The following is a 26,486-nucleotide window of genomic DNA, read 5'->3' as shown; positions in this document are numbered from 1 at the left end:
ATCATAAGTAATTCCTGTTCCATTGTGACCTGTGCACAATCTCAGCTCACATAGTCACATGATGACACCAGTGTGTGTGTATGAGCAGAATTTGAGAGTGTTTGCTTACATATAACAAGTATTTCATTATTTGCAATTCTGCTGTTACATGAGTCTTGTAACTCAATAGTGCTTATATGTGCGTATCTGAGGGGGAAATTGTGGCCTGTGAAATACTGTGTGTTATATATGTCAATTTAATAAAAAAAATTGTTTACTGAAGCAGAAGGGAAATTGAATTTCAGCTTCATATTGTAGATTTTCAGTGTTTACTTTTTTATTGTGAACTTTGGAAGTGCCTTTCACAAACTTTTCAAACTGCATCAGTGTACTATATATCAATATACAATGCAATTCTTTTTGATATTCTTTTTTTAAAAAAATAATCCTGATTTGTATGTTGCTTATAGTAAACAAGAAAATTCAAAAGGATTGGCATGTTTGCAGCTTTTTATAATAAATATATTGTCAAAATGTACTCACTTTGCATTATTTGTTGAATTCTGCTAGTATTAGAAAAATGGTGTTCAACTCCCTGCATGTAAAAGACAGTGGTTCTGACCCAGAGAAAATTAATTGCACTAACTGAAAAGAATCCAAACCCAGTGACAATATGAACACAGTAAGGGCTTGTGCCCCTGCTTGTTCTGCTGGCTAAGCTCCTGCTATCTAAACTCGCTTTTCACTTTCCAAAGCCCATTCCTGAAGCCACTACTCTCTTTTATTCTGCACCCCTGCTTTGCACCCAATTTTACATTCACTCCATGTCCATGCCTTGTCCCCCTCCTTTTGTGCATCCCCACCACCCCTGCTTTACTCTCATACTTCTGCTTCAAACACAACTTCTCATTCCCTTGGTGTTGTGTAACCAGTCTTCTCTTTTGATCCCCAAACCCTGTACCAGCTTCATGCAAATCCAGGAATGTGATGCGGCACTATAAACACTCCAATGGGGGGTTGCATGGTGAAAGCCTTACATTTTTTCCATATAAGATACAGCTCTCAAAGCATCACACAACCCTAATGTGTTTGCAGGTTATTTTGGGTGTCAAACCACTGGGGCAGTCTGTGATAGTGAATTAGGGGCCAGAGGAGCCCTGCTTTTTGGAGATTCATTCCCCGTGTCTGCAGTCATGGGATTGTTGTCTATGTGTTCTGTGAAATGGGATTATTGTCCTTTGTTCTCTCTCTTTGCTGTCTGATGCTAGAGAGGGAGCCATGTGCTCCGTGTGTGTTTATATGTAAATAAAGTAGATTAGCCAGTTGCTGAGGTCTGTTACGCAAACTGCAAAGACACTGCGGATCCCTAAGTGTGCTAATGCCTTTTGGCACCCGAAGCTTTATGCCAATGTGCTTGTCCCCAAGATATTGTTGGACTCCCAACTCCTGTCAGCTCCAGCCAACAGGGCCAATGGGGATTTGGAGCTCAGCAATGTCTGAAGGGCACCATGTTGGCTACTCTGCTTTATGGAATACAAGCTGTCTTTGGGTGGCAAGAGAGACTTGGAAATACTAGGTTCGCACCTAAACTAAACACAAAATAACAAAGATTGAAGGTGGGTAAAGAGGGAGTCAAGCTAAGGGTGGAACAATCTAGGGCAGATTTCACAAACTCTGGACATTGAGAGCTTAGAGAACTCTGATGGGCTTGGTCACCTATGAAGGCTTTGTCCATAGCAAAGAGGGATACTGATCTAGAGTTCTGTGGAGGCAGGGGGGATTTAAACTTATCATTGGGTCTACGTTTCCACTAAAGGTGATGAGTGAAATGAACAGTGTGCAAATAGAGCCTAAGTTTTTAGTGAGAGGTTCTAACGCATAAAAATAGCTAGTGTGACTGGTAGTGGCAGCAGTGCCTCAAAGAGAGCTTCCTCCAGGGATCTAAGTAGATCAAATCAAGTTCTGTCTGGATTGACATGTTTAGGTTAGAGGTCAAGCATGAGGAAGGCATTCGCGTTCTTGCTTTCACACTGGTAAATATGCCTTGTGAAAGTATCTCATCCATCAACCTAACTTGGGGGAACCTTTGCTGGACAATGGGCCAAATCTTTATCTCCCCACCCTTGGCAGACCTACAATATGAGCAGTGCTGGGTTGTTTCGAAAGCCCTTTTGCAAACATGTCCGTGCTGCTCTTTAAACCTCTTTAAATCCAGAGGTTCAAACAGCAGTGCTGGGAGTGGAGGGAAGCAGTTTCCATTGAAACTATTGCTAAGATGGACTTTTTCCCCACACTCCCACGACCCATCACTTTAAGCTCCTGCTATTCATGTCACACATCTGGTTTATTGGTTATATCTTGTAGAGTGGGTGTGGCTTGCCCAAAATGGCCTGGTTGGGTCAAATGTGGAAGGCCATGGGTGAGAGATTTAAAGTGAAGTCAGCAAATACAAACTACAACCTTGCCCTTTATGCCTAAGCCTTAGCTTTGGGCGCCTCCCAAGGCGACATGGAACTTTCCAGAGTCAAGATTCTAGGAAATAATTAAAACGCTTTCCTCAACCACTTGAGCTTTTAAGCATTTTTTTTTAATGAAAAGGGAGGTGGTTGCTTTTACCCACCTTCATCTACTCCAACATTTCGACTTCTTGCACAATTTTTAAATTTTATTTTATCCTTTTAACTTTTTACATTGTGCAGAATGGCTTGTAAAAAAAACAAAGGAAAAAATCACAGCCCTTGAAGACACCAACAAAACAATAACGGCAAGAATCACCAAAATAATATTAATTTATTATCCGCCCTTCACCCTAAGATCCCAGAGCAGGTTACAGCATTGAAACATAGTATTAAAAACAGTTTAAAACAACTTAATAACCATAAAAATAAAGTGCATCCTAAGAACATAAACCTCAAACCTCAGCATTCTTTAAAAACAGTATAATGAAGGTGCCAGAAGCATCTCTGTGGGAAGGGAATTCCACAACTTAGGGGCCACCACAAAGAATGCCTTCCCTGAACCTCTAAGGGCAGAAGAAGAAGAAGAGTTTGGATTTGATATCCCGCTTTATCACTACCCAAAGGAGTCTCAAAGCGGCTAACAATCTCCTTTCCCTTCCTCCCCCACAACAAACACTCTGCGAGGTGAGTGGGGCTGAGAGACTTCAAAGAAGTGTGACTAGCCCAAGGTCACCCAGCAGCTGCATGTGGAGGAGCAGAGACCCGAACCCAGATCACCAGATTACGAGTCTACCGCTCTTAAAAACTACACCACACTGGCTCTCAGAGGAACTACCAAGAGGACCTTCTCTGCTGATCTCGGCACACAAGAGACTCTGTACAAAAGGAGGCAGATATTTGGAACCTGAATCAATTAAGGCTAAAAACACCAATGTGAGCCCCTTGAATTGGGACAGGAAACAAACTGGCAACCATTGCTGCTGTTTTCAAATAGGGGTTATAGAACAGTGTTTCTCAACCTTTTTTGGGCCAAGGCACACTTGTTCCATGAAAAAAATCACGAGGCACACCACCATTAAAAAAGTTAAAAAATTTAACTGTGCCGCCCTATATTGACTATATAATTTATGACTGTAAGAAACACTTGCCAATTGCTGTGTTGGTTGCAATCTCCTGTAATAAGGCTTCACAAGCCGCTGATTTCTCTGCCAGCACAATCCTTTGCTCAGCAAGTTTCAGGTTGAGCTCATCCAGCCAGCTTCTTTAAGTTTGTCTAAAACCACCCTCCCGTGGTGGTGGCTGTTGAGAGCTGCGCTCGCCCCGCGTCGTGACCCGGCCGGCTTCCTTTCCGGCGGGTCAGTGCTGTGTATTGGTGGCCGCCAGGCACGTGACAATGCAAATAGCCCTTCTCGTCGCCGCACGTCGTGGCACACCAGCCAGCGTCTTGCGGCACACTAGTGTGCCGCGGAACAGCGGTTGAGAAACGCTGTTATAGAAGATCTAAATCAGGCATCCCCAAACTGTGGCCCTCCAGATGTTTTGGCCTACAACTCCCATGATCCCTATCTAACAGGACCAGTGGCCAGGGAAGATGGGAATTGTAGTCCAAAACATCTGGAGGGCCAAAGTTTGGGGATGCCCGATCTAAATGGAGGGGAAAAATAAGAACCAGAGCTGGTGGAAACACATTTTTGCAGCTTGCAACTTACAATATACAAAATCCAATGTATATTCTTAAATTAAACAGGATATTTAACTGCAACCCACCCAACTACTAGCCCAAGAAACAGAATCAAAATACCCTTAACACTCTTAATTTCATCAGGAATTATGAAAAAATTACCAGAACTTCTATTGTTTAGTGGAATATAATTATTATCTGCTGGTTTACCATCTTCTGGAAAAGGCCAGCGTGAAGTATTTGCTGCTACCCTTTGCCGTGACTGCATCTGTAAGTGATTGGAGTGGAGTGGTTGAATGTTCCCAGGTGTTTTTGAGAAGGAAGCGTATCTTTCTTTTTCCTTGTACATGGCTCTAATGGAATTAAATGGCATTGCATTGGAATCCATCCAGCACATAAGATCACTGGCACGTTGTTGAAAGATGTTTATTAGCGCAATGACATCTCCTTCTGCATTGTGACTGTTCGGAGGATATTCTCTGTAGAATTTAAAATACAAGTCACGAAGGGCATATTTTTTCCTGCTGCCAGGTGCGCTAGGTTGGTATCCAAACTGCTGAAGCTGGTTGTTCTCGCCGTCCAAGGCTTTCATGGCTTTAATAGTATCTGCACAATAGATTCCGTCAATGGCTAAGTGACCCAGTGCAGAGAATTCAGCTCTCAGCAAAGGAAAATCGTAACGATTGCCGTTGTGTGCTACCAAACAGATTGGTGGCTGCTGCCGTCTGAAGAAGGCAACAATCATGTGCAAAAGATGCAAGTTAAAGGTTTGCTTTTTGTTCATGGCAAACGCTTCATTTGTCAGTCCTGTAATTAAACTTGCCTCCGGGGTGAACTGCTTGTCTGGATTAATGCAAATGGACAGCTTATCTGCTAAACGTGGTAAGAGAGGTAGTGGTTTTGGGCAAGGATTGCTGTATTGAGGATTCTCCAAGGAATGTCTAGACACAGCAAACAGGCACATTTCTGCAATTTTAGGCTGCGATGGTGGTAAGCCTGTTGCTTCCAGGTCCATAAAAACAAATGTCTCAATGGGTTTGGAGGGAGTCGGATATGTTGACCACATTCTCAGTTCTAGGAAGAAAGAACAGTGAAAATTTGGGAAAGGCACAAGATGGCCAGTGCAATGTATAGATCTCATGATAATACTATGCCCGTAGCTACCCTTCCTTTTACCCTCTCTGTGTGGCCAAAATGCTTTAATAAATGAAGTAGACACACAGCAGCAAGCTGCAGATATACGCGAAAAAGCCCCATGCTCAGGTCATTCGGGCTACACTGCCGACCCCACCGCACGCTTCGCAAAGGAGCTGCACTTCATAAAATCAGAATCCTTGGAAGGGACCCACAAGAGCAATCTAGTCCAACCCCCTGCAATGCAGGAATCACAGCTGAGAAAGGCTGCATGAGCCTTCCTACTGGGTGGCAAGAAGGACTCTGTCACACCGATGTGTAGAGGTCTGCATGGGATGCGGGCACCAAGCGCCCACTCTGCCCTCGAACTAGACGGTAGAGGTTTCTTCTCGACCTTGGAGGGAAGTCCGTGTTTTCTCCTGAGCCAGACCTCCGGGCGCCTCAAGGGCAGGTGGCTCCACACCGCAGAGTTGCGTAGAAAGAGCCGCGCGCCCCTTTCCCCTCCCGGGAGCTGAGCAACGCGACAGAGGCTCGAGCTCGTCTTCCTGTGGCGGAGAGCCAGTAAGGGAGCAAAGCGACTCCCAACCCCACGTTAAGCATGGCCGCATTCGCCGTGTAAATGCTTGGAAATCCTGTCTATGAACCCAAGAAAATGGCGCCGTCCTCCTGCAGGGGCCACTGGCGGGAAAGGGAGACGATGTGCCCGCATTGCCACGTTTTGGGTTGCGCAAACGGCCCTCGCAAAGGAGGGAAACGTTAGGACGGCCGAGCTCGTCCCACCCTACTCCCTTCACGACCTCGCCTAAACCCCTAAATTCAAGAACAGCTGCGGGACCAAGCAGCATTTCCCTTTCCGTTTTGCAAGCGATCCGACTCGGAGCCTCCTGTTTAAAATACATACTGGGAGTAGAATGGCGCGCAGGCAGCCTTCCGCGATGGAGACCTTCTGTCCCGTCCAGCGCCTTCTTCACCCCTTTAGGATTTTTTATTTTATTTTATTTTGATCTGCCATTAGGCGTTGGAAAGCCGCTCCCAAAGTTCCGGGTGAAACCGAAAGCTCAAGCTCAGCTCCTCCCTGGCCACAGTCCGGACAAATCAGGATCTCACAAAAGCGAGCTCGTGGAAAAAGAACAGTGTTTAAATCTGTGCATGTTACTGCAGCATCTAGCTTTGCCAGGGTACCGTGCTGTTTATAACCTGTTTTGGCTTCTTTGGAACTGACTTCTTTGGGGGGGGGGGGAGAGACTGCAAGAGGAAAGCATGTAGGTTGTTCTCAAATCCACAGACAAAATAACTAGCTACAAACAAGTTTATAACAAAAGGGGCTTGCTTACATTCATGGGAGAGAACAATTGTAGAACCTGCCCAAACTTTATACTGTAAGCAGCAGGCACCAGCCAAGCAGGCTTTCAAAGACACCGAGACCACGTTTTAGTCGATTGTGGCTCATGCTAATAGCAAAAAGGATAACGGGGGACAGAAATGGGATGGATTTGCTCCTGTTCCACATTTAAAATATTGTCAGCATATAAGTCAATTATTTTCATTATGGCTAAAATATATAACTTGCAGAGCATTAGAATGAGTCAAGTGTTATTCAATGAATTCTGTAAAAAAAAAAGCCTATTTTTTCAGTTTGGTGAAGATTTTTACAATTCAGATACTGAAGTAGTCCTGTCATTTTTCATATTTCATATGCATTTTTCATATGCATTAGGTTAAGTATTTTGCCCCCACTTTTTAAAATAAAAGTTAACTGTATCCATTTCTCTGTCCTCACATCTCACAGAAGCATATTTGTTTCTGTTCAGTAGCTAGAGCTTTAGACCTACTACTGGGAAAATCAGAAATAATACGGACATCATAACAACAAAACAAGCACCTGTTCTCTAAGTTGCAATCCTATGAGTTTGATATTACCCACTGCAAGCAGAAGCATTTGAAACACTAATTAAATTGTTTCTGCTGTAACATGCTTACACAACTTTAAAACTGATTTCACTACTAAGTGTTGGACGCACAGATGTTATTAAATACACATGTGAGGTCTTGTTTTTAGTGACTCAGTCCCTGACGTAGCATAATTCCTAGAGAGGTAGCTCAATACACTCCTATAATTCCCAGAGACTTTTCCCCCTTACAGCTAGACAATTCTTACTGTGAATAGCACCACTTTGAAACTCATCAAGAATGAGGGTGGCTCCCTCTTGAAATGCAATACTTCAAAGATTTATTTCAGTTAAAGGCAGAAATATTAGAACCAGGCACTCAGGAAGTATGAGATATACTGCTGCATTTCTAGTGGAGAAGTTTCTGAAAGAGACCTAGGCAAACTGGGGCAAGGTACTTCTAGGAGATTGGGTGTATGCATTTATAGTGAAAGAGAAGATCACTGCATGGCAGAAGCAGTATTATTGGATATATATTGTTTCTGTGCGCTGCTCTGGTTTTGGTGTTTTGGGTTTTCCCCCAGTATACCTGAAGGAGCTTATCCACCCCCATTGTTCTGCCCGGACACTAAGATCCAGTGCCGAGGGCCTTCTGGCGGTTCCCTCACTGCGAGAAGCAAAGCTACAGGGAACCAGGCAGAGTGCCTTCTCGGTAGTGGCACCCACCCTGTGGAACGCCCTCCCATCAGATGTCAAATAAATAAACAGCTATATGACATTTAGAAGACATCTGAACGCAGCCCTGTTCAGGGAAGTTTTTAATGTGTGACATTTTAATGTATTTTAAATTTTTGTTGGAAGCCACCCAGAGCGGCTGGGGAAACCCAGCCAGATGGGCGGGGTACAAATATAAGAGGGGGGGAATACATTTACCTTTACTGTATGCCTACTGAGGGGAGCCTGTTCTGTTCACTGAGGCTCTCCATGCTATTTAGAAGCCTAGAAAATCCTGGCTCCGACCCTGCCCTGTTAGAGTTAAAAACAGAGAAGATGTACCTGCAGTCAGTCACCTTAAAGCAGATTCTGCAGTGAGAAATACCTTCACAGGTATACAACATAAGGCTAAAAGTGTCAGAAAGGGTAGATACAAAAGTGTGCAGAGCAAGGGATGGGATATTTTATACAGTCATGCAAAAGCCAGAGGTAACTACACCCTCTGCACACACCCTTCTCCCCATCCTGGCAAGTGAGAAGGATTGTCACCATCCATGTTCCACACAAACTGAAGCAAGGGCAAAAGGGTAGAACGCAGGGCTTACGGAGGGACATGGTCTGGGGGGTCCTAAGGACAAAGTAGAGGGGCTTGGAGGGATGCATTTCCGCTTCTGACAAACAAATCAATCATATGCTAGTCAATTTAGAATTAAGACCCACTGACTTTAACGAAACTCATGCCCTTGTGAAGCATTTGCCACAGACAGGAAGTTGATTGTATGTTTTAGGAACACAAGCATTCTTCTGAAAATACATTGAAATACATATTTATGAAATACAAGTTCCCACAATATTCAGTGATCTAAGGAAAACAACATTTGAAGAGCAAAGCAGGCCTTCCCATAAACACAGAAACAGCTTTTTAGATTTTATTTTTTAATATCACATCCTTCAGCCACCAGTGTTATATTACAATATATTAGGCTGCAAATTAAATGAGTAAAACAGTTTAAAAAAAGAACCAACGTACTGCTTCCATTGGAATAGTTCCTGGTTACTGGACACTTGGGTCAAGTTTAGTATATCAAATTTGCCTTTTCTAGAAAGTAAACCAATATATTCTTGAACCAAGATCAGCTGCAGTCAATTTCTTGATCCTCAGCTTCTGGTTCCAATGGGTACAGTTCATCCAATGCAAGTTCTGGGGAGGAAAAACGTGTATCTTATGAGTGAAAGAATTTCCCGGTGGACACCAACTCCCATCATCCTTGACCCATTAGCCATGCTGGCTGGGGTTGATGGGAACTAGGGCCCAGCAACATCTAGGAGGCCAAGGTTTCTCGTTCCTGACTTATAGTACGGTAAAGAGAAATGGAGGAAAATGTGGACCCTTGTAAAGACTCCCAATTTCCATTAGCCACAACCCATCAGCCACTGTGACCAATGGTCAGAGATGGTAGGTATTGTAGTCCAACAACAACATCTGAACAGCCTCCTCACCCCTTGTGCTGACAATACTGAGCTGGATGATCAACAGTCTGAGTTGTCATAGTGCAGCTTCTACATTTAGAATCTGGCTTAGCATGATGTGCATGAGCAGGCAGAAGCTGGAGTAAGCCTTGGGTCCACACACTGCCCACTCCTCCAACACGGCTGGGAAGAGGAGTTCAGAAGCATGTGCTTCTGCCTTTGGCTAACCACAGCTTGTTTAGTTGTCCAGACTCAGAACTGTGGTTAAACTTAATTACGGTTCATTTAAACAAGTTAGCTTCAAAAAAGCAGGGTTTAAACATGTTTCTGTTAACACAGTTTATCAGTCCAGACAACTCAACAAATCATCGTTATCCAAAGTGCAATTGGAAGCTTCTAAATTCCTCCTCCAAGCCGTGCATAAAGGGAGGAGGAGGGAACTGTACAAGTCCAAAGTTTCCTGCAAGTCAGGAATGCACTGCTAAACCATGGTTTAGTACAACATAGGAATGTGGCCAATCTAAATATTAACTATTTGAAAAAGATGGCTGTCTGGGTTTCACATGAGGAATGGTACTAGGAAAGTTGTTACTATGCCAGTGAAGAAGCAACAATAAGGTCCTCTGGGAATAATTTATACAAATAACTGTAGTGCAATGGTAAACACTATTACTCCCATTAAAAGTACCTGAGGCTCCAGGGCTGGGAAAGACCTTTGCCTATGACCTTGAAGAGTTGCTTGTAGTCAGTGCCAAAGGCATTGGGCTAGAATAAGGTTTCCCAAACTTGGGTCTCCAGCTGTTTTTTTGGGACTTCAATTCCCATCATCCCTGATCACTGGTCCTGCTAGCTAGGGATGATGGGAGTTGGAGTCCAAAAACAGCTGGAGACCCAAGTTTGGGAAACCCTGGGCTAGAAGATATACCAGTGCTCAGGACTCAACAGCAGATTCATATGCTCAACTACAGCAAGTAATAAAGTGGAATATTAAAATATGGTCATGATGCATCAAGGAATATAGCTGCAAACTGCAGAGAGGCAGTACTAGCACTGGCCCCAGAATACCATGTACTCCACTTGCATTGCTACTGCATATTTATCTTCCTGCCCTATTATTACTACAGGAATGGGTAACAACAGCACAACCCACTGTGCCAGCCCAATTCAAAACTGTAATGTGCTGTCCATTTAAACGCGGCCTTAGATTCATTGGTTCTAGCAAAGGAGAAACATTCCCTTTGCATGTGCAGTAGATTGGCATGATATTAAAAGTAAGGCTAAACAAATGTCCAGTGATCAGTACTGAAGTCAGTGAATAATAAAAAGCTAGGAAGCTTAACACTGCAAGCCTGTGCACACCTGCTTGAAAACAAGTCCCACTTGGTACTCAGGTTTACTTCTGAGAAAACATGCACGGGATTGGGCTGCAGGTTACTTTAATGGCATCAATATCCACTAAGTGACACATATTTCATGCCATCAGCCTCACCTTCACAGGCTTTCAGATCTGGAACTTTTCTGAGGATGGCTCTGACACCAGGCATGACGTGATCATATTGATGAAGCACTTCCAGGCAATGTTCATGGAAGAGTTTATCCCTTTGAGACAAACTGTGTAAGAGCAAAACAGTGTCCCGTAAAAACCGAACAACTTGCTTTCCACACACATCGAACAAGTTTCCTTCCACCCTTCTGACCGTCAGCCATTGTCTATGCATCATTATAATAAGAGCCTTCACTACCTGTAGGAGAAAGCACAACACAGTTCTCAAACATAGCTTTTCCACTGCTGCCATTTTGCAAAGAGAAACTCATGGAGGGTAAGGCTATCAATGGCTACTTGCCATGTTGCCTATGTTCTACCGCCACTATTGGAGGCAGCATGCCTCTGGGTACTAGCTGCTGGGAATCACAAGTGGGGAGAGTGCCGTTGCACTTAGGTTCTGGCTTGTGGAATTTCCATATGTACCCAGTTGGCCACTGTGAAAACAGGATGCTGGACTATGATGGCCCTTTGGCCTGATCAAGCAGTGCTCTTATATTCCTATGGAAGTGTACTCAAAGAATTAATGAATTGTAGAGTTGGAAGGGACTCTGAGGGTCATCTTGTCCAACCCCCTGCAATGCAGGAATCTCAGCTAAAGCATCCATAACAGATGGCCATCCAACCTCTGCTTAAAAACCTCCAAGGAAGGAGAGTCCACCAACTCCAGAGGAAGTGTGTTTCACTGTCAAGCAGCTCTTACTACCAGAAAGTTCTTCCTGGTGTTTAGTCCATAGCTGCCAAGTCTCTCGTATTCCCTGGGAAACCCCCGTTTTTCCAGCCGTTTCCCGCTGGCAGCCCAGATTTTTTTTAAAAAACCGTAAATCCCCCGGATTCTTACCAGCCCGGGGAGGCTCCTTCTACACATGTCTGGAGTCTCTGGACATGCACAGAAGCAATTTCTGGCACTGCAGCCATTTTGGAAATGGGCAGAGCATGCGTAGAAGCGACTTCCGGTGCTGCTCTGCCCAGTTCCAAAATGGCCACAGCGCAACTTCCGGTGCCGATCCCGGATTTTTCAATCTGGGAGTTGGCACCTATGGTTTAGTCAGAATCTCCTTTCTATTAACTTGAATCCATTGCCTCAAGTCCTACATTGCCTCAAGTCCTACCCTCCAGATCAGGCGAAAACAAGCTTTGCTCCATCTTCCATGTGACAGCCCTTCAGATATTTGAAGATGGCTCTCTAATCTCCTCTCAGTCTCCTCTTTCCCTGGCTAAACATAACCAGCTCCCTCAACCATTCCTCATAAGGCTTGGTTTCCAGGCCCTTGATCATCTTGTCGCAGTACAATAAAGCAAAATTGTTATTATAAATATTAATTATTCTTAAATCACATGCTATGATAGGAAAGTAGTGTTCCTTTCTAGTAAGATTACACTGATAATGTATCATGGATGGGTTAATTTTTCACATTAAAAATAAATACAGACAAACTTGCTACAACCGGAATTATGCCCTAAAGGCCTCATTGCATTCAGTAGGTTACCTCAGAGTTGCACTGGCAGTCTGTTCCAACCAGTGAAACAGAGTTGCTGCAGCACTGCGCACACTTGGTCAGCAAGCGAACAGTCTAAGACAAAACAAAACGAAAACCAAAGAACAGACTGTGTAGGTGTCAAGATGAAGCAGGGGAGGGGAGGGGAGGAAGCAAATGTCCTTAAAGTATCAGACTCACAGTGCACTCTCATATACATGTGCTCAAAGTAAGCCTCATTAAATTCAACGGGATGTAAGCAAGTCTGCAATCCTCTGCACACCTACAGTCGTACCTTGGTTATTGAACTTTATCAGTTCCGGGAGTCCATTCAACCCCCGAAACCGTTCTAAAACCAAGATGCAGCTTCCAATTGGCTGCAGGAGCTTCTAAAGCGGTGCAGGAGCACTAAAGCGGAAGTTCAGCTTCTGAAAAACATTCACAAACCAGAACACTTACTTCCGGATTTGTGGAGTTTGGGAGCAGATTTGTTTGGCAACTAAGCCGTTTGAGAACCAAGGTACGACTGTACCTGGGGGAAAAATCTTCCAAGCAATGTGCATTGGATCGAGCTTTAATATCCATTTTAATACGCTCATTCAATAGCATATTAACCAGGGCTAGCTCCAGGCTAGAGGAGGCCCTGTCTGCTAGGCTTCCCACCTGTTTCTGAGTGGTTTCCATTCAACACATCACGCCATAACTGCCCCTTTTCCTCCCATGGCTCAATACACACAACACAAATCCCACTTCTGTAATTCTGGGCACACATTCCCTCCTCTTTTCCTAACTGGGGCTGGACTTGGCAGGCAGCAGGAGAGGCAGCAGGCTGGGGTGCCCAGTGGTGACAACCCCCTTGGTGCCAAAAGGAATGCCTGGCTGCTACCGCTTGCTGCCTGCAGCAAGAAGATATCTGACTTCCTCACTGCTGGTTTCCACAAAAACCTTCTTCAGGTATGCACTTTTAGGGTTAACAAAACCTGCAAAAGAAGCTTGCGGGGCTGAGCACTAAGCCACAATCCCCCTCACCAGCATTTCCTGTTAAATTAAGAAATTGAACCTTTATTCCAAACTTCCAAACTCGCACTTTTAAAACCACACAGAGATGCACACCCTTTTACCTCTTGTTCCAACTGCAGCCAACGCATCTCAGACGCTGACTTATCTGGTCGTGATGTAATATACGTGTACAGTGCCAAGAGGAGACAGGTTTCTATAAAAAGAAATGTGTAGTAATAAAGTATTTCTATGTTATCCATTAGTAATGCTAATGCACTGCCTTTAAAAAGTACAAAGTTATTTTGAATAGCAGCTCCCTGGGCCTTTTTATATAAAAAATTAAGTAGCATTAAAAACCACACTTCAAATCCATTTCAAAAGTGCCTCCTAAAACAGGGCAATGAGAAGGGAAAGGAGGAATTACCATAAAGGACCAAGACTTGAATCCTCTAAAATAACCTTGAAAGAATAATGTGTCAGGTGGTGATTTGCACCACCTACTTCAGGCATAGGCAAACTCAGCCCTCCAGATGTTTTGGGACTACAACTCCCATCATCCCTGACCACTGGTCCTGTTAGCTAGGGATGATGGGAGTTGTAGTCCCAAAACGTCTGGAGGGCTGAGTTTGCCTATGCCTGGCCTACTTCATTTGGATGAGCTCTTCTCCTTTGTGTCTGTTAATCTTCTTACTCCACCCTCAAAAAACTTCTCACAGCTTTCTTCATGGGTAAGGGCCCACCGCCTCAACACTTTCTTTCTCTCTCTCTGCTGAGGGGGAAAGAGTTCAGCCAGTCTTCCTGAACTCCAGTACAGGACCAGGCTTGGCAACCAAAAGAGTGCTCCAGCAGTTGATCGCTGGGCCTGGATGCTACCATGATGCCCAAAAAGGACCAGAACCTCAGATCGCAATACACCTATCTGCAAAATATTTGGCCTATTTAAAGAGCCCAAGGGAAACCACAAAGCGGAAAACAAAATTATGGTGGTGGCTCACAGCACCAAACTGTACACTGCATTTGTGCAAATTCTTAGGCTTTTTTGGCAGTTCACCTACACATCTGAGGAGAATGCTAGTTATTTTATAAATACTACAGGTCGCCAGATCCACTGGTTGTTGACACAGGGTGCAAAACTCACAGGTATGTGTGAGCTACTGCCAACATTTCTTCTTGTAAGCTAGCACTTCTAATTTTTTTCACTTCTTTGAAAGTCTGCTTTAATTGAGGCGCTGGAATGTTAATGGATAGCAAAATATTTTAATGCAGAAGTTCAAGAATGCAGAAGTCTTGAGGCAAGTAATACAGTTTTTTCACACTGTAAGCTTAAAACACAAAAATCTGTTAAAATAAACTAGTTAATTTTTGTTTTCACTCCAGCCTTACAAAGTCAATGTTTCATAAAAGCACTAGGATAGTGAAGATTTTCTCCCTCTCACCTGAACAAGAACAAAACTGAGCAGCCAGCTCCAAGTGCTGAGCAAATAAAGTTAACAACTGAACAGTCAGATGGACAGCAAACAAGGGAGAGTCAGAAGACAGGCAGCGGAGGAGAGTCTGTGTTTGTCCGTTCAATAAATGCTGAAAGCTTAATAGAAAAATAAAATACAAATTAGAGTAGAGGCAATAATTATTGCAGATAGTATATACTGTTAGAAAATGTCTAAAAGAGTCAAAACAAAATAAAAAAATCCTTCCAGTATCACCTTAGAGACCAACTAAGTTTGTCATAGGTATGAGCTTTCGTGTGCATGCACACTTATCTGAAGAAGTGTGCATGCACACGAAAGCTCATACCTATGACAAACTTAGTTGGTCTCTAAGGTGCTACTGGAAGGATTTTTTTATTTTGTTTTGACTGCGTCAGACCAACACGGCTACCTACCTGTAAAAGAGTCAAGTAATGCTATGCATATTTACTCAGAAGTAAGTCCTACTGTATTCAAGTATGTATGTTTAGGATTACAAAAAGCAAGTTTTTCCACAAAGGCAAGAGTATTATTAGGAATCAAAACAGGAAAGGTTTGTAGCCGCATATAAAATGTATATATGGTTACATTTTCTTTCTACTATGCATTTAATTTTCATACGGATAAAGCACATGCTCAGAATGGCCCTATGCTTTGCCCATAAGACTTGAAAGAAGTTTTCAGGCAAGAATTGGACACAACCTCTTAGGAATGTATTCTGCACAGGAACAGTTGTTTTTCTATAATATTCAATGATACATAATTGTTATTTGCTTGCATAATTTATATGCATTTCAGCTGGAAATATGCAGAGGTTTCTCGGGGATTGTGCCCCTCCCCTCCAATTATTCACAGTTGCTTATCAATTAGCCTTTCTAATTGTCTTTCTGTAATGAATGGCTGCCTTTTATATGTAGAGTGTGTGTGTGTTTACAAGACCTATCCTAATTGCATCCTTTACTAATTTGTTGGGGGGGGGCTATTGTTTTGTTTTCGTTTGAACTATTTATTTTGTGCTTTTATCCTGTATCTTTCACTTGTGAATTGCCCTGAGATCTTCGGATGAACGGCAGTATATAAATTTAACTAACAACAACAACGATATAACTACGATGCCTTTGAATCTTAAATCAAGGCAGGAAGGAAACAGGTGTTTAGAAAAGACATTTCGCTCAAGTTGTATTTTACCTTATAAGTAAATCAACCGTTGACTTTTCAGCTAATTTCACCAGAACTCTGAGACACTGATTCATGATTCCATGTCTTTGGTACCCTGCTGCTGTAGCACACGAAGCCAAGAGCTGCAGCACCTTTTTAAATAGAGGATGTTGGGACTGGTCCACATTAGCAGAATTTAGGTCTGGACTGGGCTCCTGAAGAATGACTCTGCACTGCTTACTGCGAGCAGCTTCATCCTTCTCCAGAATTTCTGGAGCTCCCAAACCACAATCCGGTTTCATGGTAAGGGAGAGCAGTGTATAAAGAACATCCCAGCTATAGGATACCAAATAATAAAGAATGCCCAGGGACACAAGTGCAAACTCTTCCAGAGTAGACAAATAATCATCTACACTTGATGCCGCACTTGAGGAGGTCCTGGAAGAGCAAGCAGATTGGTTCCCAGAAGAGCTTCCTGTCTTCATCATTAGGAGGAGGGCTTGGTGGTATGCACCAATATGATGTTCAAGGAGAGGAAGAAGATGTATTGCTCCAGGAATTTTATAGCGCTTAAGGTGGGATATTCTTTGCTCGGTTTCTTCTGAGTTTTCTGCCAACGAGCCTTCGTCCACAGCAATCAAATTCAATCCAGTTAAGGCAAGCTTTTGAGCGATTCTCAGTGAAGTTTCTTCTTCCTCAGAGCTTGCACTCCTGTTGCTGATGCTTCCTGTAGATCCTCTACGCAAACAGGCACAGAAAAAAATAAGTTGCTTAGTATCTTTACCCACTGCAGTTTGCAAGGCTTACAAAGAGCAAGGTCAACCTTTTCTTAATTTAACGTTTCCCCAAGAGCAGGTGCCTTCTAACTCTACAATTCTATGATTCAATAATGATCCCAGGGCAGATTACGGCATAAAACATCTACATGAAACAGAGTTTTTCTGCTTGCTGGGCTTTTGGGGTCAGCACAAGACGGCAGCAGGCATTACTTAAAATTACATTCTAAGTATCACAAATTGCTTTAAAAAAAAAACATACGTATTGAAAGAACTCGACTGCACAGAAGGTCCGGACTGAGCATCAGTGTTACAGCTAAGAAGATAGCAGAGTCCTAGTGATGATTCAGGAATGACAGGCTGTTTCAGCAATGCATTGATCAAAATGGAACCTGCAACAATATAACAATCCAGTGTTCAAGATGGACATTGCAACAGGAGTGTAAAACTGCCAAGCAGATGTTTTTGCAAACATGGTGGAAAAAGAAAACCAACAGTAATTTGCTATATATGCCGTGCCTTGATGTAAGCGACTTATGGTATGAGAAGAGTACCACTTGGACACATAAACAGAAAGATGAGCACACACGTACATATGTACACAACAGCCATTTCTACATATCACAGTAAGCTGCAAACCATGGTTTACTGGACACAAGCAAACCAGGCACCCTCGGCTCCTACCCACTCATGCTGGGAAGAAATGAAACACACACACCTAGACTCACAGCATGACACCCAAACTAGGGATCACAGTTTGTCCTGCTCCCATATTTGTATGAGCCTGGATGTAATGCTTAACCAGCAGTCATGGTTTGTTTCTTCCCAGTGCAAGCAAGGAGGAGTGAAGTAAATGTAACTCATTTGTGCCAATGCCATTATGTTCTCCCTTCTACTTGGAAAGAGAACCAAGTCCATAAATTCTGACTACGTATGAAGAGGGCAGTTTGCCAGGAATTCCATTTTAAAGCAAGCTATATTGCCCTTGCCTCTTGTTTTTGCTCTAGGGGCGGAAAAATATGTAGCCATTAAGAGGCAAGGGCAATATAGCTTGCTTTAAAATGGAATTCCTGGCAAATGTGACTGGGCAGATGAGGAGAGTTGTTGCTCAGCAACCCCAATACTATGGGTGTAAAAATAAGGCTAATGTTCAGATAGAACTGTGTGTGCGTGTGAGAAATACTGACTGCTAAGTCTACTTTCAGAAGACAACACGGTTCCCACACAAAAGAAAACCAAATTCAGTCACTCTCATACCTATTTATTGCAGTATTAGGCTAAACCAATACTGCAGTTGCACTTACAAAACAGCAGGTGCAAGGAAGACAATGTGACTCATTACAGACAATCATAAGCGTGACCAGTTGCAGAATGGAAAGAACAGACATCTTCAACATCTATTTTTGGACCAAGTTTTCTTGTGGTGACATCTGCAGCTGAAGAGAGTCCTAACCCACATTATGGGAACCCCAAATTCACAATCGGAGTAGTTTACTTGAAATCCACTGCTTAGAACCTACGGTGCTTAGAAATGTACGGTGGCACATACATTGTTGAAACAAATAAATATTGGCCCTTTTATATTTGGCCTCATCCATCAGAAGAATGGTCAGGGTTTGGTCAAACAGACACTTTTGAAGCCGCCACAAAGGTAATTCACTCCCAAGTACCATCAACCAGCTGTGAGTCTGGTAACTATAACAACGTTGGCTAGATTAGCTATGAAACATTAACAAGAATTAATATTTAATGTAGCTTAGAAACTCATTGTGGTTAAACTGTCATTCTTGTTTGTTTATTCCCATTCATACATTAAAGGTTATTGATAAGGTTGCTTCAGCGTTGTGGCTCAGAATACTCGCAATTCATAAAAGCAGTGCCAATTTTCTGCTTGGTTTATAACTCAAAAGGGTTTGGGGGAAGCTGGCATTCTGGGAAACAGGGACACACTCAGAAGAAGAGGACTTAGAAACTTATTGCAGGGACTTCACTACTTAACAACTCACAGCAGTATTTTGCGGCTCCTATTATCATTATGGGATCATATTTTATGCCAACCCCAGTCGTAAGAAATGTATGCAACTGAAGTATTTCTTAGCTGAAATTACCTTTTCTTTGAGCAAAGATATTCAAACGTGTTTCTTGCTTCACAAGCTCATTTTCTTGGTTAGGCATCTTACTGTCTGGAAAGAAATCTTTGTAGTAATTCAAGCAGTCATATTCAATTCCTTTTTGACTTTTGCCCCTATCTATACTGCCTTTTATCATGAGACAATAGCACTGTTGGTGATGTTTCATTTTCATGCTTTGATTTAACTGTAGCAAACAGAGATACATATATTTAAGTGGGTTAAAAATGTATTTTGCTACATCAGAAAATCAGTAGGGGCTCACACCCATTCCATAGGCTAGATGTAGAATAAGTAAATGTATTTGCATGGTTAGGTTATCTGAAGGAAGTATAAACTGAGAACTTCAAGACTAAGGGTACTATTTAAGAACCTGGATCTGGGTTCAAATCCAGTCACTTGTAAACTGACAGGTAGGATGGTAACTTTGTTAATTTTTGCTTCTGTGCTTTTAGTAACAGTATGACCTGGAGATATTAGTAGGTGATCATGCTTATCTCTGTGTTCTGAAAGCTTTACCTTGAATTAATGTAAACCAGTGCTATTAAAGGCAGAAGAGCAATCCAGGCCAGTTTTATTGAGAAGAAGTATGTGGATTAGGAATTAACAGTAAACCATACAGTGTAAATACAACAGATTATGCCAAGCATCTAACTCTCTAACTTTCTTTTGCCAGCAATCATGTCAAAAGGCCTTAAAAAACGGACACCCTTCAATTAAATTAAATTAAATTAAACTAAACAATCATGAAGATATCACACAGATCCCTGTGCACCTAACAGAAAGTTGGATTTCAAAACTTAGAAGCCTTGTCAGCTAGCTCATTGCTTTCAATTCCAACACATCTAGAAACCTAGTAAAAATGGCATGATACTCCTGAGTGAATAACCTCCAACTGGGGGGAAATTATAGAAAGGGAGCAAACTGAAGCTCAGTAAATCTAACAATGAACTGCAGTAACCAATAGATTTTTTTAAATTTATCATTTAATTTAGCTTAACAGAAAGTTTGCATATATTTTTGCATTAAACCCAGACAATACAGGTGGAGGTTCCTTTTAATAGTTTGGTGCCCTATGGTAGACAAACACCACTCACAGGTAGTCTATGGACTTGGAACTACCAGTAAACAGCAGTGGGCCCTCTGTGAGTGTAACCAGAAGCAGAAGACCCAGCACTTGTTCAGCTGTTCTGCATGGCGGTGCTGACTCTAGCTGTTGCTGCACATCTTCAATTCATTCTTGCAGGACCTGCTTGAAGTCAAACTTGAGTGATATCGATTTTTGCCCAGGTGAGTGACCAAGGTGACATCATGGCAAGATGTACAACAGTCAAATATAACTAAGAATTTACATACCCTTAATAAATGGCAACGCTTGGACACACAATTGTGTTCTGGAGTACGATGGTTTCGGCGAAACCTCAGATCGAAAAGAATCTTTAGTGGGGAAACTTTTCTTCTCCTGAGTACATTCTTCAGCTTTTGAAATGTTACGAGGGCTCTTCTTTGGACTAAATAGTTAAATAAAATATCCGAATCAGTTGCAAAATATTATTTTAAATGATTAGTTTGTTATTTACATTTGTAAACTGTTCCTCATCCAGGAGAATCCCAAGTCAGAGGAAATAACAACAAAGTACAGTAACTGAAAAATAATTCAAAACCGCTCAGGAGCAACATCTAAAATAAACAGAACAGTTCACTTACCCAGGGCCGTCTTAAGCATGTCGGGCGCCCTGGCGCGGAGATCACTCCGGCGCCCCCGCCCCGCCCTGTTTCTTGCCGCGGCTGGTGCGCGCAGTACAGCTACCTCCCTGCCAGCCTCACGCCACCCAGCCTACCCCTAGAGCCGGCCCTGCACTTACCTCCCCCAAATACTTGTGTGAATCATTAGAAAATGAAGAACACTTGAATAGGAGAATATGCAGGGTAAATTTCTTCTATATCAACTAAAATAATTTTCTCCAGAATACTGGATGCATGATCTGTAGTGTGTAATATTTTTCTCATATTATCCCTCCTCATCCAAAGAAACCCTGTTGGACCTTATTGTATATATTTTATGCAAGAAGGTGTTCCACAAATGGGTGGGCCAGCACAAGAAAGCCCCTATTCTGGGTCATGTTGACCAAAGGGACCACGAAACAGGCCTTCCATGCAGATTGCTGGGCCCAACCTGGCAGATATGGGAAGAAGTGTACCATCAAGGCCTTGGGTCTCAAGATATATAGTGGTCAACACCTTGAATCAGGCCTAATAGCAAATAGGCAGCCAGTGCAGTTTGCATAGGAGCAGTGTCAAGCAGGTGCAAGCAGATTGCACCAGACATTAGTTTGTTCTCCAATTATAGACTAGAAGGTTTTGCAAATTAAAGACAACCTTGTTTTAAGAATTATGCTGTGCATTCAATGGTAAGTCTCCGCACAACAGCTTGCAAGATGAAAACAGCAGTGCAATTAATTACATTCAGCTATAACAAGGATGAATGCTCAAACTCCTGGCTGGCCAACTGCCTGGAATTCAGTGGACAGAATTCATCTTCTTACTTCATACCTGGTATATGGCATTGAAGGAGTAACAGGTTTAACTCTTTCACAGTTTGAAAGCTTCATTCTCAGCTCATTCATTTCTGCATCTCTGAACTGCAGCTCAGACTTCAGAGACTCCAACTGAAAGAATAAACTTGACAGTAGAAACCCAGGAAAACAAGATTGCTTCAGAAACAGAGATTAAACAACATTGCCATGGAAAGTGGTTTTTTTTTTTAAAAAAAGGTAAATTATTAATTTCAGTTAGGAAAGCTGAGTGTTTAAGAGTCCATTCCTTTCTTTGTGAAAACATGAGTGATTGGGATAGAGTGTAACAAGAGCTTTGCTAGTGAAATATAGACACCACACTTGCCATCCATTAACATCACAACCAGAAATAACAGGGTAGATTTCTCTAATAGAGGTATTTAACCTTAATCTCAAATGGCATTATACATCAGTTTAAAATGAAATGTACATTGCTCTTTTTTAAATAAAAAACACATTTTCTAAAAACATAAATTGTAAAAATAGAATTAACAAGAATGAACCCTTATGTGTATAAAACAAGCCACTAATCATTTTGACAAAAAGTAGCTCATTAATTCCTTAATTCAATAGCAGTAATAAAAATATCAAATCTGACATGTACGTCCATCTTTTCAATGTTCTTCTATTTAGGTAAAGGTAAAGGGACCCCTGACCATTAGGTCTAGTCGTGACCGACTCTGGGGTTGCGCGCTCATCTCGCGTTATTGGCTGAGGGAGCCGGCATACAGCTTCCGGGACATGTGGCCAGCATGACAAAGCCGCTTCTGGCGAACCAGAGCAGCACATGGAAACACCGTTTACCTTCCCGCTGTAGTGGTACCTATTTATCAACTTGCACTTTGACGTGATTACGAACTGCTAGGTTGGCAGGAGCTGGGACCGAGCAACGGGAGCTCACCCCGTTGCGGAGATTCGAACCGCCGACCTTCTGATCTGCAAGCTCTAGGCTCTGGCACCACCCGCGTCCCGTTCTTCTATTTAGCATAGCACTAATAGTCCTTAATTTTTTGCTTAAAGGGGGGGGGAGGAGGAAAAGATTAAAAAGAACCTTTAAAAAAGGTTTTGTTATGGATTCCCCCCTTAATTAAATAGTACCTTTCTGGAAAATTCCTTTTCTTTTTCACATATAGTTTGAGCTTTCTCCATTTCTAGTAGCGCATATGATTTTCGCTGTTCCTCCGCAGTGGATTCCATCTGCTGCATTGAATCCCGTAAAATTCTGATTTCTCCATTTTTTATTAGGATTTCATCCTTCATTTCCTTCAGCTGCAAATTCACAAACAGGATGCAAGCAGAAGAATTGTATGCATTTGCAAGCTTTATTTCACAAACCACCCCCCCCAGTAAAACCATTGCTCCCATTAAAATTAAGAATGTGATGCCAGACACCGCCATGTAAAACTGCATCAGACTGGACTGTTAAGAAGAGCAGTAGACATCAGACTTCTCACCCCTGGTTCACTTAATCACTGAGGTTTTGCAACAAGCTATATATATATATATATATATATATATATATATATATATATAGTCTATACAACCTATCAGAGCTAAGTTCAGCTTCCACATACATTTGCCTCACTACCCCAGTGGTCAAATAACTCTCTAAATTCCATAAAAACAGTAACCGCTGAGAGAAAAAAATGAATCAGCCACTTGTCATCCTTATTTATTAGCATATACAACTATAGGTTCTCCCCCCCAAACCCCTTGTAGAGGCATTTCCCCAAAAAAATCCAAATCTTGGGTCCACAACTTCAGCACTGGCATATACCACAGAGCATGGCTGCCTTAAGACCAGAACTCTTTCAGAAAACAAAACAAACCTTTTTCTCAGCTTCCTCATATTGTGCTTGAAGTGCCTCAAGTCTAAATTGGTATTTTGTTGAGGTTTCTTCTGTGCTACTTCCTGTTTACAGAAAAAAAACTTGTGAATTGTGATCTCAGGATTTTAACTAAACAATTCAATTATTTTGTGATTGAGGGTACCGATTAACGATCTAGATCTACATGTGAAGATTTCGGTATAAAACTTGTTCCATGAGATTTTTGCTCCATGGGATCTTCCAAAACAACTAAGCAGTATAAAGTCCATAGAGCTTGGCATTTAATTCTGCTGGCACCCTAGTACTCAGAAAAAGAAGACAGCATGGCAACCTGCACAATCTGTGTACCATCAGTATTCAGTCTGCTACATGGACTGAAGTAGAATCAACAGTTTTCATGGTGCAAAAAGATCTAAATGTCCAGAAACCACACATCCAATTCTATAGTGAAATCCTAAACATTTCTACCAAGAAAATAAATTCTAATGACCCTAAAGCTGCAACCCTCTTCACACTCTTCTGGAAGCGAGCCCCACAACTCAATGGGGTTTACTTTTGTGCCCATATGCACCCAATTGAACTCATGGCTCAGGGTCCCTTCTATGATTCTATGACATGCCTATACTGCCAGCACAAATGAGGACCAGAATACTGTACACTTTGTTACATAGCACCAGGCTGTACCTCTGAGACCTGAAATTCTTAACTGCACTGTCCAAACATTGTGGGTAGCAGATGGGTGGGCAGGGAGGGAGAGAGGGAGGGATAAAATACCTAAAGCATATTTGTTGCAGTTTCTTTGCAAACGCTTTTGTAAGAAGATGCTAACTTCTCCCTACTGATGCAAATTTGAAACGGCATTTAGGCTGCACATACCAAACTGTCCTGTAGATTGGGGGGCAATATTCCATTGCTTAATATGGTCAGATGTTTCGATGGTGCTATTTGGATGGGAAGACAGCTCCACATTCTGCTTAGGTTTCACTGTGTTTGCATTTATAGAAGTGTTTTGTGTCAATGCCTGGGAAGCAATAATATCTATCTCCTCCAAATCATCTGCTGTAAAGTCATCATTGTCCCCAAACGGATCCTGCAGTTCTTTATGCTCAGTCCCAGCATTACTTTTGTAACGCTTGCTTGGGGGAAAGCCATCTTCACAGTTCCCAATATTCCTTCGGCTTGTAGCTCTCTGGAGAGATAATGGCGAAGTGGTAACTTTTGCCTGATCCACACCATACAATATGGAGCTGTTTCTCTTCTTATTCCCAAATAAATGGTTCACCGACATTCTGCGTTAGAAATTAGTCTGGCAAGTAAGGGAAATATAAAATGTTTTAAAGTCAACCTGATTTAAAAGCACCAAATTCTGCATAAAAAATGATTTCAAACAACAACAACAACTTCCTATCCAAGTGTCAAAATCCAAGAGGGATGAGACAGATCAGCAAGGGGCCACTGTTCAAACTAGCTTTGAGTGTTGTTGGCTTCTCTCTCACTCATCAGCATTTATTCCCTACAAAAGGTACTCTTACAGCCCAACTGTATGCATGCTTACTTGGAAATAAGTCCCAATATATTTTCTGGTCCTTACTCATAGCTAGATGTACAGATGACTTGAGTTTACACCTGCTTGTTAGTATGTCCAATGATATGTCAAGCCCACAAAAGCATCCAAGGAATGATTCTGGTACAGTGGACGCTCGGGTTGTCAACATGATTCGTGCGGGAGGCACGTTCGCAACCCACAGTGCTGTGTCTGCGCAGGTCACAATTCGGCGCTTCTGCACATGTGCAAAGTGCGATTTAGCGGTTCTGCGCATATGCGAGCGCCAAAACCCGGAAATAACCCGTTTGGGTACTTCCGGGTTCAGCACGTGGGACGCAACCTGAAAAGACGCAACCTGAAGCATCTGTAACCCGAGGTATGACTGTATTTATATAGAATCAGCAGTACTACAAACATTTTAAAGCAGATTTAAACCAGAGCAACAACTTGCATGTGGATCAGTCTTTCTAGTGATTTCATAACTTATGGGGTTAGATTCTTAATTTCGAGCGAATATAAGCAGACATTTAACTTTGTAATCACAAGATTTTCTTAGCTTTCTTTTAAGAACAGTTTGCCTTCTGCCCTACAGTGAAAAGTATGAAGGCAGAACTGAGATACAATTTTCTTAAATTTATGAACTCTGAAATTGTGAACTGGAACCCACTGTGTACATTGAAATATGTGTACATATGGGTTGCTGACAGAAGAGAATAAATACTCAGGTACTGTATTACCCAAGTCCACACATGCTGACCCAAAAGCAAGCCCACTGAGTTCAGTGGGCCTTTCACCATAGTAAAAGTACACAATATCTCAGACTCTAAAGCCCTCACATTCATAGACTCATCTCTAGCTCAGTTAGTAGAGTTGCAAGGTACACCCTGAGGGTCATCTAGTCATAGCTGCCAAGTTTTCCCTTTTCTCGCGAGGAAGCCTATTCAGCATAAGGGAAATTCCCTTTAAAAAAGGGATAACTTGGCAGCTATGCATCTAGTCCAACCCTCTGCAACGGAGGAATCTCATCCCATCCAATATGAAACCACACTGAACCCTGCTTAGCAGTTTTATCACTGTATCACAGTCCACCATATCCTTATAGCATCCCAATCACCTACCCCATAACTTCAGGGGAAACGGCACACGATGTATATATTAGATATGCTGGAAGCCTTCCTACCACGTTTCTATTTGGTCATGTAGCATATCACCTGCAAAAAAAAAATTGCTTATGGCGCAATAAACTAACTAGATGCCTCTCACTTGCCCCCAACAAAAGCATGCAGCTATCCTCCTGCAATGTGTGACTTGAGAATGGGAATTAACTTACACGCTTGTCTAATATCGCAGCCTGTGTTGCAGAAGATGAGGCATTTGGGAGGGGGCAGAAAGTTACCGACAGACCTGATAGTATTCAGAAACAGCATTGCCATCATCCCCGTACCTCTTCCGCCGCAGAAGAGCCGTGGAGCAGCGCCCCCCCCCAATCCGGCGATGCCTTCACCTGCAGCCGAGAATGCAAACTCACCGGATCTGCCAAAGGCGACCTGCCGAGGTATAAACTGGCCGCGCGCCCCAGCCAGGCGCACACAAAAGAAAGTCTTCCCCGCCCAACCGGGAAGCGCCTCGGCGGGCCCTTCTCTCCCGCTTGCAAACAGAG

At 42.6% G+C, this 26,486-nt stretch overlaps 2 protein-coding genes across 6 annotated transcripts; both read right to left on the bottom strand.

The window, feature by feature from the left end:
- Nucleotides 1-2,281: 2,281 nt before the first annotated feature.
- TREX1 (three prime repair exonuclease 1) lies at nt 2,282-6,396 on the bottom strand. Its single transcript, XM_060271495.1, has 2 exons — nt 6,155-6,396; nt 2,282-5,193 (listed from the first exon to the last, which is right to left on the bottom strand). Exon 2 carries the CDS (start codon nt 5,183-5,185, stop codon nt 4,178-4,180), a length of 1,008 nt encoding a protein of 335 aa, XP_060127478.1. The 5' UTR covers nt 5,186-5,193; nt 6,155-6,396; the 3' UTR covers nt 2,282-4,177.
- A 3-nt stretch (nt 6,397-6,399) lies between these two features.
- On the bottom strand, nt 6,400-26,486 carry ATRIP (ATR interacting protein). 5 transcript variants are annotated; one of them, XM_035106182.2, is made up of 15 exons: nt 26,355-26,486; nt 25,945-26,037; nt 24,157-24,586; nt 23,281-23,363; nt 22,550-22,720; nt 21,429-21,544; nt 20,232-20,386; nt 18,855-18,929; nt 17,009-17,138; nt 16,001-16,708; nt 14,783-14,931; nt 13,469-13,560; nt 12,360-12,443; nt 10,816-11,068; nt 6,401-9,057 (listed from the first exon to the last, which is right to left on the bottom strand). In XM_035106182.2, the coding sequence occupies exons 3-15, from the start codon at nt 24,566-24,568 to the stop codon at nt 8,990-8,992; spliced, it is 2,496 nt and encodes an 831-aa protein (XP_034962073.2). In that variant the 5' UTR covers nt 24,569-24,586; nt 25,945-26,037; nt 26,355-26,486; the 3' UTR covers nt 6,401-8,989. The 5 variants fall into 5 exon arrangements, with proteins under 5 accessions (XP_034962075.2, XP_034962076.2, XP_034962073.2 ...); XM_035106183.2 differs by lacking the exon at nt 26,355-26,486 and adding an exon at nt 26,157-26,340; XM_035106184.2 differs by lacking the exon at nt 25,945-26,037 and having other exon boundaries at nt 6,400-9,057; nt 26,355-26,474.

The sequence above is a fragment of the Zootoca vivipara genome, chromosome 2 (assembly GCF_963506605.1).
Source record: "Zootoca vivipara chromosome 2, rZooViv1.1, whole genome shotgun sequence".
NCBI classification, from domain to species: Eukaryota; Metazoa; Chordata; class Lepidosauria; order Squamata; family Lacertidae; genus Zootoca; species Zootoca vivipara.
Note: the sequence above shows the minus strand (reverse complement) of the source record. Positions and strands in the feature narration are given on the sequence as shown.